The sequence below is a fragment of the Culex pipiens genome, chromosome 1 (assembly GCF_016801865.2).
Source record: "Culex pipiens pallens isolate TS chromosome 1, TS_CPP_V2, whole genome shotgun sequence".
Lineage (NCBI taxonomy): Eukaryota > Metazoa > Arthropoda > Insecta > Diptera > Culicidae > Culex > Culex pipiens.
In genome coordinates this window covers 88,274,608-88,290,210 of record NC_068937.1, presented here as the reverse complement: position 1 = coordinate 88,290,210, position 15,603 = coordinate 88,274,608, and the positions used below count along the sequence as shown (strand labels likewise).

At 38.3% G+C, this 15,603-nt stretch overlaps 1 protein-coding gene across 2 annotated transcripts; it reads left to right on the top strand.

Moving 5' to 3' along the window:
• The first annotated feature begins 29 nt into the window (after positions 1–29).
• On the top strand, positions 30–14,982 carry LOC120426535 (BCL2/adenovirus E1B 19 kDa protein-interacting protein 3). Of its 2 annotated transcripts, none has more exons than XM_039591301.2 (5): positions 30–1,187; positions 12,617–12,915; positions 14,023–14,099; positions 14,173–14,334; positions 14,398–14,982. In XM_039591301.2, the coding sequence occupies exons 1-5, from the start codon at positions 1,106–1,108 to the stop codon at positions 14,447–14,449; spliced, it is 672 nt and encodes a 223-aa protein (XP_039447235.1). In that variant the 5' UTR covers positions 30–1,105; the 3' UTR covers positions 14,450–14,982. The 2 variants fall into 2 exon arrangements, with proteins under 2 accessions (XP_039447235.1, XP_039447236.1); XM_039591302.2 differs by having other exon boundaries at positions 49–1,187; positions 12,644–12,915.
• Positions 14,983–15,603: the final 621 nt, after the last annotated feature.

The following is a 15,603-nucleotide window of genomic DNA, read 5'->3' as shown; positions in this document are numbered from 1 at the left end:
ACGCCGAACGGCAAACAGAGCAGTCGTGTTTTTCGCGAGCCTATCTCTCTGCTCCAATTTGTAAACAACAACAAGCTGAAAAACAGGAGTTGCCGAAGCCCCCGTTGCCTTATATTGGTAGTGGTGGGGTGCGCGAAGCTGGTGTACATTTCTGGTGAGAGTGTGCATGACGACGTCCAGCAAAAGAGTTTCGTGGTTTTGTTGTTGTTTGTACAATCGTTGTTCATCCCCATCAAAGAAAGCCAGATAGCTGTGCGACACAAACACTCTTCGTCTGTATGTGAACATAGTAGGCTGGCTGTTTACTCCATTCTGCTACGTGTAGTGTATTAATGCGCAGCAAATCGCAAAGCCAGCTGTGGCTGAAAGAAAACCCAGGCAATAACGAATCGTCACTTGGACAGTAAGGACGCGCGGGTCGTACTCCAGAAAGTGTTTCAAGTGAACAAAGTCAGTATTCTGTTGCATTTTGGAAAACTAAATAGCTGAACAGTTGGTCAACTTTGTCCGTGGAACCATATTGAAAGCGAACGCCATTTTATTGCACCTTCCCATATACGTCGTCGTCGTCCAGCTGGAGAGAGAGCTAGTGTAAACAAAGAAGTCGAAAAAAAACAGTCAGTTGCAATTTGGTCCTGCAAAAAGTTGACTCAATCTAGTTGTAAAGTGTTGACCCTACCTCAGGTAGTGAGTTGCTTTAAGCGCAAAAGAAAAAAAATATTGTTATCGTAGAAAAAATCCAGGTACACGTACCTTCCGAAGCAACTGAAAGGGAAACAGATTATCATATAAACAGTTCCGTTCGATACAAAAGTGTGAGTTTCTTTCCATTCTGAATTGCGCGTCTGGCCACGTTGCACCTGTGTGGGTGTTTTGTTTATATTACCTAGAGTGTGTATCCATTCGAAACGATCGTGTGGCACCGTGAAGAGAAAACGCATACCATCAAGCTCTTTGTTTACAAATATAGAGAAGTGCGAGAACTGATTTTTCCTTGTTTCGGTGGCACCCTGCTAGCCGCTGTGAACGTAGAGCTTGTTTATCATCCTACGGGAGAACCCAGCCGCACATCCAACCGCGCATTCCAGACAAAGAAAGTGGTGCAATGTTCAAGTCCATCACGAGCACCAGCGGAACGAACAGCAAGATGTCTGCAACGCCCAGAACCAGCGAGGACCTGCTCGGAGGTTAGTAGCCGTAGCTTCCACGTACGAACTTTCCTGTGAATCATCTCGCGGCATTCGGTTGCGAGCACGCGTTTCTAGCTAGCGCACAATCACAACGAAACGCGTAAACAACGATGTCCGTTTTCGTGCTTTTGTATCGTACAATAGCCTCTTTTATTCTTACGTGCCAATTTCCATTCCGGGTATTGCGTCGTATTTTTACGCCGATTTTGCCACATCGATGTTTCAAGTTCGAAACTAGCTCCATGACGCCAAAACTTGTTTTTCAATGAAGTAGAGTAGTGCTGGAAAACGAAATGAATCGATTTATGTGCACAATTGTTTTCTCGCTTTATTATTGCCTGTTTCAAAATTTATGGGGATTTTTTTTTAATTCTGCTTAAGGCATAGAATAAATACAGAACATAATTAATGTTGAAAAAAACAAAATAATAGGAATTTCTTAAGTTATAAATGAGTTGTGATTGAATTATAACTTATTTTTATACAATTGGAAATTAAAATAAAACAAAATTAGGTAAGAAAACCTTCGATGTTTCATCACTTGTGTACTATCTTGTGAAACGTCTACTGTAAAAATAAAAGAAGTGTCGCAAGCTAGCACATATGTGACGATTTGTTTATGAAATGATAAAAGTTAAACAAGCTTAAAAATGCGAAATATAAGTAAAAGTAATTTTCTAGTTTGTTTTCAGTATTAGACTTAAACTTAAAAAAAGTTTATGCCCCCTGTTGTGTGATTTCCAAGTAATTATTAATAGATAATTTTTAAAAAAAATAGTAGCGACTTTTACTGTCCATAATTGAAATTTTTGTTTTTTTTTAACACGATAGCCAGCTAAAACAAGTATTCCCGATAAAACGCGTTTTGAAATGGGATTTAAGCCGTTTTGTTTTCTGAATCGGCTGCCAAAATTAAATACTATTTTAGTGATATTCAAGTTTAAAAAGATGCATTAGAACATACAGTGATGGGCAGGCATAGACAGTGAGTGGCACTGTAAGACATTTTTTAGGGATAGCTTAATACGAACTATAACAAATGTTTAATATATGAAACAAATATGTTATGAGTTTATAGCCTTTCACAAATTATTTTTTTTTACAAAATAGCAAAAATAAAATAAAACATTCGACTGTATAGATGCCAGCGAATCAGAAGATGTTGGAAATACGCAAAAACACACTCTACTGCAATAGTAAACAAAATAAGATCCGCACATGAAAGTGAATAAAAACGCGTACCGAGTAAAAGTGTCACACTGTAACAATAATATCAACAAACTGCAAAACGCGGGCGACCCAGTCTGCGTGACCGACAAACCGTCGTCGCCGTTGTTGGCAATGATAAAATTTGAGCCACACAGACTACAAAGACTGACTGAGCCAAAAATGTTTGTGTTGGGACGTGTCTCGGACTTGTAGAATCGTGGCGTCCACGGAAGTGATAAAACCCGCAAAACAAAAATATTTTCCACGATGCCACGAGGAAACAATGAGTGGCGGGGAGCAGAATGTCGAGCTAAAATGCGTTGACACCGGTTTCTATTTTTGGCATCCCTCCCAATATATGCGTTGTGGTTAGCAAAAGGGGGAGGGATCAAATCGTGCTCATTCATTCTAATAAAGACCATTTGGTTACAAAGCCTACTACCGGAAGTAGACTATGGCTGGTGTAAATCTGAATTTTTGTTCATACCAATTATTCTTACCAATGAGTTTAAATAAACAGAAGACACCATACGTCTCCACAAAAGTGATGCTAATAAAACCTAAATGGAGGTGCAAGGTACTTTAAGTACATTTAAAGCACCCAAATTTTGGATTTTTGATTTAAACCTTAATCACTCAATAAACGTGAAAGCTAGGAAAATGGCGCACTTTTGAGTAGGTATCATTGATAGTCCCTAACCAAAGAATCCGTCCTACGTGATCTACTGCAGACGTTTGATAGACGTCTCGGCTCGTCACGGGAAACATCTGCTGGCTGCAGACGTTGAAGATGACCCTGGCTGTATGGGCGTAGTTGCGAGCGTTCACGAAGCTTATCTCTGTTCAGGAAGTGCTCTTTGTTTCGCTCGCGTTTCACTAAACTTTACTTTGCGCCAAAAGGGAGCGCGCTCGCAAAAAAAGCAGCAAAAATAAACAAACAACAAATCTGTTGCTAAACAGTTTCAACAGGCTTGGCACTTGAAAGTGAGATAAATACTAGCTCAAACATTGGGTCCGCTATTTGAGAAGCTCCATCACTGCCAATGGGGGCGTCTACCGACTGTCGCACTCTAGCCATTTGTTTTTGTTGTTTATTCTACAGACATATTTTTACTGAATATACCAAGAATGATACGCAAAATTTCAAAGTTATTTGCCGATGTCTTTTTAAAATAAATGTAGGAAAAGTGTTATGCAATAAAATTCCTAAAATTCCAGACATCGCAATCAACAAATTGACATTGTTTACGCTGTTTAAGCCCATGAATTCATTTTGAATAAAATGAACAAACACAAATAGCCTGTGTGCAACCTGTTTTAATTTATTGTTTACCAACCAGAATTTATATGTCGCTATCGCCACGATTCTAGACATGACGTCAGTTCGGTGATTATTGTGCTTTCGAGTTAAGAAAGTTCCAGAGCCTCAGCTGTTGAATCATTCTCCATTCTCGTTTCAATTGGGGATGGAACCTGTTTTTCAATACTATTTTGAATAAAACATGGTCTGGTTGTAAAGTTTTTTCTTGACGATGTCCAAGTCTATAAACATAAACATGATGATTTTATCAATGTTCAATGTGTTAAGTTAAACAAAAGAGTATTAAAATTGTAAGGGCTAAATTTTTGAGACTTTAACGACTTTTAAGTAAACATATAAAAAAATTCATGGATGATTTTTTGTTTAGCGTGGTGATATGATTTTGATATTTTTTCACTTTGAAGCCGAATTCTAGACGAATTGTCGTCAAGATTTTGTCATTTTTTACATAAAAATAAACTCTTTACATCTCCGTCGTTCTGAAGAACTTTGCTGGACTTTATTATTTTAAAATTTTGTTGTTATTTTTTTTCTAAAAACGTCACTTAATCCACCTTAAGGTGGTTGGAGCCTTCCTCACATTAATATAATTTTGATAGCGTCTTTGCAAACTGAATACTAATATTAAACGGGAAAAACATTGAACGAGAAGCTCCAGGAGGATAAAAAAATTGAACACGCGCCCCATAGCAACATATGGATTGGCTGCCGAAGACACTAGGCCCTCCAAATTAAAGATTTTCACTATTTAAACAAATTATTTTGCAAAACTTTTGAAAGAAACATGCTTGCCGAGATGCTTGCCCACTTTCTACTGAATTATGTGTCACTCGGTTTCAGTTGAAAATTTCATTAGGTACCTAGCTGTAATTTAATTTAAAAGTGCTGATATGCCAACATTAGGTGCACGATGGAATTGCATGCTGTTCCCCTAGTCTAAACAATGTGTTATGAGTTGTATGCTTCACTAAAAAGTTCGTGTAAATCTTTGTCGAGACATAATGATTTATTCAGCAACATAATTAATACAGACTTAACACTCAAACGCTCGGGTAGTCATTTGACCCCTATTTTTTTTCTTAAAAATCTCATAACTTTTGGTAGAATTGACCAAATTGGATGCTTCCGGTTGCAAAAGTTCCAGATTTGTCTATATTTTGAACTGTCAGATGGGGGACAAATATGGTCCACATTTACCGGAGATATTCCGGATTCCGTTGGGGTACCTCGGCCCTCCTATTTGGGGCTTTGGTCAATAGATCAAAAACCATTGCACAGAACAATGCCGGAAATGATGCAAAACTTCAAGGCATCATTCTAATACATCATCCAGCTAAAATAATTGACATGGTTAAGTCCTACGGGGCACCGGAACCGGTTCCATTTGGGCACCAATCGACATCCGCTCAGTGAACCGTTTCCAGTTGGAACCTGTTTCGGTACCCGAAGGTCTTGGCCATGCCATGTATTTCTGCAGGATGATGTATTAGAATGATGCCTTGAAGTTTTGCATCATTTCCGGCATTGTTCTGTGCAATGGTTTTTGATCTATTGACCAAAGCCCCAAATAGGAGGGCCGAGGTACCCCAACGGAATCCGGAATATCTCCGGTAAAAGGGGACCATATTTGTCCCCCATCTGACAGTTCAAAATATAGACAAATCTGGATCTTTTGCAACCGGAAGCATCCAATTTGGTACATTCTACCAAAAGTTATGAGATTTTTTAGAAAAAAATAGAGGTCAAATGACCACCCGAGCGTTTGAGTGTTAAGCAATGTGGCAACCGGGCGATACGCATGCTGCGCGACTCTCGCGCGTAAGCAAAAAGACCCGGCCTTTGAGGTTATGCAAAAATCACCCTTTTTGTAGCTACAAAAAAACTTTTTCATGGCATAACTTTAAAAGTACTTCACCAAACAGAATAAAATTTAAAAGGGTCTTAGGGGACCCCAAAACGAACAGAATAAGGCGGATCCGGCCAAAATCGGTTCAGTCAGTTCTGAGAAAATCGTTTGGAAAAAAAATCATGTCTACACACATCCCCACAGACATTTGTTCAGAATTTGATTCTGAGTCGATCGGTATACGTGAAGGTATATCTAGGAGGTGTATTTAAGAAGTTCATTTTTCGAGTGATTTTATAGCCTTGCCTCAGTGAGGTGAGGAAGGCAAAACACATTTTTTATCAATGGTCCGTAATATGAGTTACGGAAATTGCTTTCCGCATAATTGATCGACGCCGACAACAGAAACCCAAACTGCGAACAAAGCTAAACTTCGTTTACCTCGCCGCGATTAAAGCAAGTAGCTCGATTAATGCTCCGTAAGCAATGAAAAAAAAAAAAAAAAAAAAAAAAAATGCTCCGTAAGCAAAACCTCAGTACCTCGTGTGTGAGGCTCTGGGGGACTTTTCGATCACAATAAAATCAGAACGTTTTGGACAGTCAAACACAACGCGTTGGCGTTATTTATTTCGAAACATCTCCCCTTCTACAATGGACGTTTTATAACTGGCGCAGTCGTGTCTTCGCCGGAAGGTGGCTGTGCCCAGTGATTGAAGTGGTCGTTCGCGAAAATCTCGGTAGTGAGACCGAAAGTGCAAGTTAATGCGAAAAACACGGCAGTTGTTCATTCAGCAGAAATTCGTCACCAACGGCTCTGGAGATCAGGAGTGAAGCAGCCAAGGAAATTGACTGGTGAAGCAGCCACCGACCGAAGAAGATGAACCAACGTTATCCACTGGATACTTCGGCAAGAGGCGTGATATCATCGTGTGCACATCGCGAAAAACTCGGATCAGAGTTCAGGAGCGCAGCACGACGTGGACTTCAACACCTTCGACGAGGAAGACAAAGGAACAGCGTTACCCGGATTTTCAACAAGCAACAAAATTTAAAGTGAAAAAAAAATCTAAATTCAAAATTCAAAATTCAAAAATATTTTTCCAAATTTGATAAGTTAAGTGAGTGTGTGTGTGAGTAAAAACAAAATCAGCAATTCGAAAATCATTTAAATAATTCAGCATGATCAGATTAACTAATTTGACAAAAGGAAAAAAACACGATTCAAAATTTATTTTTTTAGAAGGTGTGTGAGTGATAAAAAAAAACAAAGAAACCCTTTTCAAAATTATGTAGCAAAAAAAAATTAACTTAATCGAGTGTGTTTGAAATTGTTAAGAGTTTGAAATAATAGTTTGTTTGTAATAGCTAATTACAAGTCTCAATTTGTAATTCAGAGTTACAGAAATGTAACAAACGAAGATGTAATTAAGGATTACGTAATCTTTGATAACAAATATTTGTAACACTTAATTACAAAACAGCAACAACTATAATGTTTCAAACATCACCAAAGAAGCTTGATATTTCAAACTCGCTAAGTGACCTGTTTGGTAGTTCTTTTCGATGGAAAATGTATGTGCAGTCGATACGGATCGGGACGATCCTTTCTTGGTGAGGGAGCAGTTACGGAAATTGCTTTCCGCATAATTGATCGACGCCACCAACATCGTCAGCACAGCCGACAACAGAAACCCAAACTGCGAACAAAGCTAAACTTCGTTTACCTCGCCGCGATTAAAGCAAGTAGCTCGATTAATGCTCAGTAAGCAAAACCTCAGTACCTCGTGTGTGAGGCTCTGGGGGACTTTTCGATCACAATAAAATCAGAACGTTTTGGACAGTCAAACACAACGCGTTGGCGTTATTTATTTCGAAACATCTCCCCTTCTACAATGGACGTTTTATAACTTATGGTATATAATATAAAAAAATACTGTGGAACGAATTAACATTATATTTGGATCACTAAATCTTGAGATTATACCAAAACCTCTTAAGCGTTCTTTCATTGCGGTTTTCTGAGAAACCAAAAAAATCTTCGGTGAGTGAACGTGAACGAGGCAAGGAGAAAGAGTTATATAGTGAATGCTCCTGCTGGCTATCAAGGGATAAAAAGAAGAGAACCTGTAGTGACGATCGCTGTACTCTCTGATATTTTGGTGTATGAATCATCACTTTTTTTTTCTATCAATAATTTAAAACACTGAGGAGGTTAGTACACGCAGAAAAATATTTTGTAGAATCAGCCTGTACGAGGTTTGATTCAACAAATTTTTTGTTGAATATAATCAACGCCGATTTTGCGTTGAAACAAACCTTGATTTTCTCAAATCCACAAAAATCTTTTGTTGTTTTGAAAAAGTTGCTTTGACGTTTAGCGTTGATTCAACAAAAATCTTGATTTTCAAATCAACAAAACGTTTTGTTGATTCAAATATGCCTTATTTTTCTGCGTGTAGATCTGGACGTAATTTTTTAACGACTTTAAAGGACACTTTTTAACAAAAATGGAAGGTGTTTTTTTTCAGAAATTACAATTAAATTGTAATTGTAAACCATTTCATTAGACCAACAATTTTAAAGCTTGAAAAAAAAACATGAGCTCAGTAAAGATCATAAAACATTTTCAATTTTCAAGTTGCATCCGCAGTATGTATCGTATTCACAGTTGCTTTACCCGCCGCAGCTGTATGCGTGTGTTCGCGTTCAATGTTTACAAACAGACCCCTGTAAACAAACTTCAATAGAAAAATATGCTACATACCACCAGCAGCAGCAGCATCATTGGCGTGGCATGGCGCAATTCAATGTGTGTGCTGCTGCTGATATTCGTACGGCCTTTTTCGGTCGCATTTTTTCATGCCCCAACGGACGATGGTCGAGGCAATATTGAAAAGTTTAGTTGATTGCCTTGAAAGCTGGCCTTCGCCAAACTCGAAATGTTTTGGGTAAAAGTGCGTGCTTGTGCGTGTGTAGGCTTGGACGGACATGGCCTCTTCTGCAACATAATTTTGAATGCGAAACTGGGGGGACAGGTCACAGTTGGATAATTTTCACATTGTGATCGTATTAATAAGCAGAAAGGCACTTGCTTTCAAGTGTATAGGTTATCACTGGTATAATTGTTAGTGAATGTATCGAACGTTTATCTTTCAATACATACTCCACGATCTCATAATTATACTAATTTTGTGTTACTTATCTCGAGAGTAATAAACTGTTGATTACAGCAACGTGGTGAGACCAAACTAAGGCCAACGGAGGCAAGTTTGTTTGTGTATGTTTCGTTCCGATACTTGTACAAAAACAGGTCCGTCCTTGAGGGTGCTGCAAGAAGAAGTGCGATTGCTGGAGGGAAAACGAAGTAAACCAAAACGATATGCTCTGTTTATTCGTGTAATGTTTCAAAAGCGAGTTTCTTGTGTGTGAAGGGCTCGGAGAACTTTGTTTATCTGAAACTTGATATCCCATGGACGTGTATTTTGGGGCTTTGCTGGGTAAATTTTATTTACCTCGTTTTGAAGGCTTGAAGTTGCTTGAAGGTTTGAAAGTCAATATTCAATATAAATTTTTCATAAAATTCAACGTAATTGGAATTTTGGGCAAATTGGAGCATGTTATTTCAAAATTCTACAGTAAATTTGTTACTATGATTAGATGAAACAAGATTTTAAATTGTTATCGAACCATAATTTAAACATATTATCAAATTTTTATGCATTTTTTGTAAATGCATGTTAAAGTAATTCAGTCTTGAGTAATTCTTCAATTGAGGTAATATTAGATCATAAAAGAGGTTACGCTATCAAAACAACAACAAATGTTGCAAAAAATCAATTGTCAACAACTACATTTCAGTCACTGTTTGCATAAATGCATTCCATCAATGTTAAAGCATCACGACTGACGTCAATAGACTTGAAGTATCTATTGATTTTCCGAGGTTTTCCCCTGACATCATGATTACTCATCTGCGATTTTTACTTGCACCCAACGTGCCCGAGTCTGTTTGTGTACGTGTGACTGACAGAGTTCGCAAATCTAACTTATATTATATAGATGCATCGCACTGAAGTAAGTGCATTCCCTAACGACTTGTTTACATTTACCCCTATAGGATCGACCGGGTTTGACCTAGGGAGGAGGCTTAAATCGGATATTGCGTTTCCTTTACTTATTATTAGCTCTCGGGTTAATGTTTATTTTGGCATCACTAATTTGCAACGTTGTTGGGATGGGATGATCGATCCAATTTACAGTTTGCTAAGAATCCAAATGTTGTAAGTTTTAGTCTCAAATCGAACGAGCGATGAATGCTTCAATTAGTTATTTCTAGGTTAAATTATAAAAAGGTCCTATATCCATAGGAAAACCATGACTCATAGGTTGTTTTGAAAATTTACTCTAGATTTAACCTAATTTTGAAATCGCACGTTTGATTGACTGTTTTGAACAATGTTTCTATTGAAATCAGTTACTACGGACCCATGCACAGTTAAAAAAAAATCATGACAATATAACATTTTGGAATCCTTTATAACAGAAAAAATGTGTAGATGTACCACTTTTTAGATGCAATGGCATATTTTCAAGCTTAATTGAGGTAATATAACTATTCAAGAGGTAATGTTACGCCATCTAATTTTACTCCTTTCAAATTTAAACAATTTGTACACTGTATCTAAGCATTTTCCGGTTGTCGGTTGTTTCGTCACTCGTGTGTAGTTTGTTTTGACCGGCTTCTAGCTTGGTATTTCAGTCGATTCATTCATGTGGCTTCTGAGTACTCACACGTCGAAGACATTGGAGTTTTTTTTACTTTCGCTATGTTTTGACCTTTTTGGACCTGTTCAGAACAACATCTTTGCTAACGTCAGCAACGTTTTATCGATTTCGTTGAGATCGTTGAGATATTTCTGATGTAGATGGTAAACATTGATTAGAATTTGGCGCATTGAGAGGCTGCTGACGTTAGCGATTACAGAGATTTCATAGTTTCGTAGTAAATTCCACCGGCTGAGATGTTTTGGAGAGCGCCCTGTGTTGCTAAGATTCATGATTCTAGGGTTCTCCAACAATTGCTTGACGTAAACAATCTTACCTTCAATTTACTAAAAAAACTAGTTTTATTTTGGATTTCGTAATACTTTTATTCAAAAGATCAGAAAACAAGAGTGTAATGAATACATCAATTTAAAAAAACGTTATTTAATCCACCTTAAGGTGGTTGGTGCCTTCCTCACATTCATGTTGAATTTAAGGTTGTATTCACAAATTAATTTATGAGTTTTTTTATTTAATTTTTTTTTATTTAATTTAAAAAAAAATCCAAGATAAAAGAGAAAGGGGGGGGCTGTAATTGAATTTAAAAGTGCTGATATGCCAACATTAGGTGCACGATGGAATTGCATGCTGTCCCCCTAGTCTTAGTAAACAATGTCTTATGAGTTGTATATTTCAGTAAAAAGTTCGTGTAAATCTTTGTCGAGACAAAATGATGTATTCAGCAACATAATTAATACAGACTTTGTCCCGAAGAGACGCAGACACTGCTTAAGCAATGTGGCAACCGGGCGATACGCATACAAGGGGGTGTGGCTGCCAATCCCCCGCGCGGTCAGACCAAAATCCCTACGCATGCTGCGCTACTCTCGCGCGTAAGCAAAAAGATCCGGCCTTTGAAGTTATGCAAAAATCACTCTTTTTTGTAGCTTCAAAAAAGCTTTTTCATGGCATAACTTTAAAAGTACTTCACTAAACTGAATAAAATTTAATAGAGTCTTAGGGGACCCCAAAACGAACAGAATAAGGTGGATCCGGCCAAAATCGGTTCAGTCAGTTCTGAGAAAATCGTGAGGAAAAAAAATCATGTCTACACACATCCCCACAGACGTTCAGAATTTGATTCTGAGTCGATAGGTATACGTGAAGGTATATCTAGGAGGTGTATTTAAGAAGTTCATTTTTCGAGTGATTTTATAGCCTTGCCTCAGTGCTTTTTTGCTTCCTATTGGATTCTATCTCCAATTTGTTCAACTTATGAACTCATACGTCAAGATGATCTTTCGTTATCGCCTGGAACGAAGCGATCGTTTTGCGCAAGTGAAAAAAAATCCAGTTGAACACCCCCTCTTTGTGAGTTGGGAACTAGATCGATCGCTGGTGTCGATGCCATGAGCCGAGGTTATCATCTCCCGATGACCCCGATTCGATGAGCAGTGGGAGAATTCACTTTCTTTGAACTATTTGCAATCTGATGCAATTTGCGAATCCCGCGGGAACGATGAGTGCGTTGATCGTGTTGAGGCTGGTTGGTTTTCAGGTCCCAGTTGCACACTTCTACAGGGCTTATCACGCGGTCAACCACGACCGGCTTAATGCGCTCCTCTCGGTTGTGTGCGATGATGATGATGATTACGGCGTGGTATATTGTTATGTCTGTTCTGGTTAGTTAATGGAGTAGTTGACACAAGTGCTGGGAATGATCGAGAATTAAATCAAGCTGGTTTAAATTCTGGATGAAAATGTCTCTCAACCAATTGATGGTTCTTGCAATACAATGTTTCAAAAATAAACAAAGATGCAGATCCCAAGTAGATGATCTGAGATTGTGTACGAGGAAATACCTTTGCGTACGTGTTCGCTCAAAGTGCATCAGGTATGCAAATCAACTTGATTTGCGCATTCCGTACCATCGCGTAACCGTACGGTAGGTGAATACGTGAGATCGTGTGGGCTTCTCGCCCAACGGCGGCCGATTATCTCGGCAGACTAGCTGACCAGACCAAAAAACCTGCTGCGTTGTCAACTACAGAGCTAATAATAGCCCGGCGTTTAGTTTGCCGGGATCGTAACCTTGACTAGCGCAAAATGTAAACAAACCGAACAAGCTGTGCTGCGGTTGTAATTGGATGCTCGCTCAGATTTGTCAATGCATGAAATCGAAGCCAACCTAGTGAGATTACCCGCAGTGGAATTCACACAAAAGTGGATTATCTTTCCTACCCATTCTCAACTTTTGAACGCAACAAATAACGCTGTTCTCTTAAGCAAAAAAACTTCATTTCCTTTCCCCAGAATCATGGATCGAGCTGTCGTCGAACACAAACACATGCCCCAAGAGTCCGGACCGGACCACGCCGTTGCCGTTCACCTCGGTCGAAGAGTACCTCCGGCTGCTGCGGGAAGCTCAACGAGAATCGAAGGAATCGAGCCGGGTGGCGTCGCTGACCAGCTCGCGACGTGAGTCAACCCGCGGTAGCCCAAAGTCACCCCCGAACAGCCCCAATACGGAACTGGCCACCACCGAGGAGCAGCTCAAGGGAGTCTACATCAACTATCTGAACAGGGTGAGTACGATACAGCCCAGACTTGACTATCCGAAGCTCTCCATATAAACTTCGGATACTCGAATCATGAATTATTTTTTGTTGTTTTTGAGTTTCTTATTTTCAAAGGTAAATTCGAGTTTAGTGAATCCAATTAAGTCAAATTTGAGCAGTTGGTTGCCTGTTTCATTACCAAATAAATATTCTAAATAGTCCATCGGCGCCATATTGTACGCCATATTGGAATACATGTTCTTATATCAGTTTAGAACATTTTTGGCTCAGCTTTTGATCTGGATTCTACTGGTTTGAAGTGTAGAGTAGAGAGATTTTACACTTAGGTGCATTCGTCCCTTGGGGCAATGTTCTCAGCCCAGTTACCGAACATGTACTGTTTAAAAAAATACATTGAAATACAGTCAACCTCAACTAAGCTTGGGATTCATTGGTTTCAGTGTGTAAAGTCATTATTATGTATGAAATTGCGCTTCCCGTTTCACCTTAATATTTGATGAGATTATGTATCAATAAGTTTTCTATCTACGTGAAATCAAAATTATGTATTCTGCATTAAAAATCCTTGAACAAATTAACCTCTGCAATCTCGCGTCAACTGAACAGTTGGTCATCCAGCTATCAACAGAGCTGCTGTCTCACTGAGTAAACAAAGCTATCTGCAAAATAAAAATAACAATCCAGAACTCTCCAGTGGACTCTGCCTAAGTTATCTCGTCAGAAGCAATAATCTGCATGTTCTTTATACTTTGAGAATGGAAAAGAGGTTAACCCATTTCCGCCTTGTTTTATTTAGGCACTGCAATGTCGTTGACCCGCAGTGATGAGATCATCAATTGGAGCTTGTTATGTCTGAGCGTTTAGCGCTTGGTACTCCCGTATTATCACTGGAATGAGTGTTTGAAGCTTTTTCTCATACTGTGAAACCAAACTTAAAAGACAGATAAGACATGATATCTGATTGATCGATTTAAGAATCATGCTTAAGTAAACATCAACAAAATAAAAACTATTAATGATACCTTGATTTTTATCGAACAAAACGATTTACTTTACCAAGTTTCTTTTGAGATTGCATTTTTGATTGACTGTAATATCAATACATCTTTTCAGGAAGGAGATGCCACTGCTCAAAAAGACAATGACTGGGTTTGGGAATGGAGTAGTCGGCCAGAGCAACTGCAGGCAAAGTATGCTTTAACGTGTTTACATTTTTCAAGTCACAGTTTTGTTAACATTCGAAATTTTCTCTCTATCTCTTAGGGAATGGAAGTTCGAAAACTCCAAACAAAGCATTCGTCGCAACCAACAGGGCTACTCGCTGAGAATGGCACGTGTGGGCAAAAATTCTTTGTTCTCGCGAGAAGTTCTCTATTCACTTGTGCTAACAAATGTGTTATCCTTGCTGCTTGGAGCTGGAATCGGGTATGTACACTTTGGCAAATTTGTTAGAATCCTGAATTTGATTTCATATTCTCTTCTTTCTAGAGCTTGGCTACATAAACGAGGACTGCTCTTCACGCGAATCTCGATCGAATAAGAAGCGACGAGGAAGCGTGTGGATAGAATTAATTGTTTCAACTTTTGCAGCGAATAAGTTTTCTACAACCATCATCCAAATTTTGCTGCGCTGGAGTAATCGCAGTAATTATTCAGCATTAGTCCGATGAACAAGTGTCAAAAACATTAAACAATCTTAAAGTGAGTTCCAGCACAAGATAGCTCCAAAATTACATGAATCCATCACATTGTTTGGCGTGTTGAGCGCACGCATTCGTTCCATTGCACTGAACTGGAAACTCAGGAAAAAATAATGATTGCTTCAAACACAGCTGATTCTACAGAAAGCAGAGAGATTGATAAGATGAATTGTAGAAAATCCAAAACAGACTCGTGAGAAGGTTTAGATTAGTTAGGCAATGTACAGTTCAAATAGAAAACATCAGAATATGGAGATCTTTTGAGGATGCTTTCGAAACAATTCCCATACATTGCAGCACAGAAAAGGACTTTAGCCGTATCTTGTGATTTTATAAATGTTATTTTTGTTTGTCTCTTTTATGATTTTTTTTTTAAACAAAAGTTAAACATATTGTCGATCAAATATGTAATCAAGTGAAATGTACTGTCAAAGTTGTCAAAGACTTGTGCGAAAAACCATGTTTTATAAAAAATCTTTTTATAAGTGTAACACCTTATTCCATTTTATAGTAATGTACGTTATGATTAATCTTTTTATACAAATGCTATTACAAAGTTAGATGTGTTGCAATCAAACATGCTTCTTACTACAAAAATATTATGTTTTATTTATTTACTAACCTGAAGATAATTTCGTATGAGCTTTAAAATCCCACTCGATGATTTCACCATTATAACATGATAGTTTCTCTCAAACACTTTTGGCGCCATCTATGAGAAAAGCGATTCGATTCAATCGCTTTGAAGCTTTTTCTTAACCAAACCCATACCAATCTGCATTTTCCTCTTTCAAATCTCACAATGCAGCGTCCAAGAATTTGAGCTGGTATTTGATAAAAAATGTAAACGTAAAGTAAGTAAAACGAATTCACTATTCTTAAACATTATTTGAAAGCATAAGCCGTTCTAGGATCACACTAAAATTTTCATTGAAATATCACTAGAATAGACACTATTACCTTAAGCGTCCCATTGGCTTTTCTGTATTCGGTG

Excerpts from the sequence above, each read along its gene's own strand:
- LOC120426535 (XM_039591301.2), top strand. The coding sequence starts at position 1,106 with ATGTTCAAGTCCATCACGAGCACCAGCGGAACGAACAGCAAGATGTCT. Across the intron at positions 14,100-14,172 it reads CCAGAGCAACTGCAGGCAAA|GGAATGGAAGTTCGAAAACT; the intron begins GTATGCTTTAAC and ends TCTATCTCTTAG. Across the intron at positions 14,335-14,397 it reads CTGCTTGGAGCTGGAATCGG|AGCTTGGCTACATAAACGAG; the intron begins GTATGTACACTT and ends TCTTCTTTCTAG.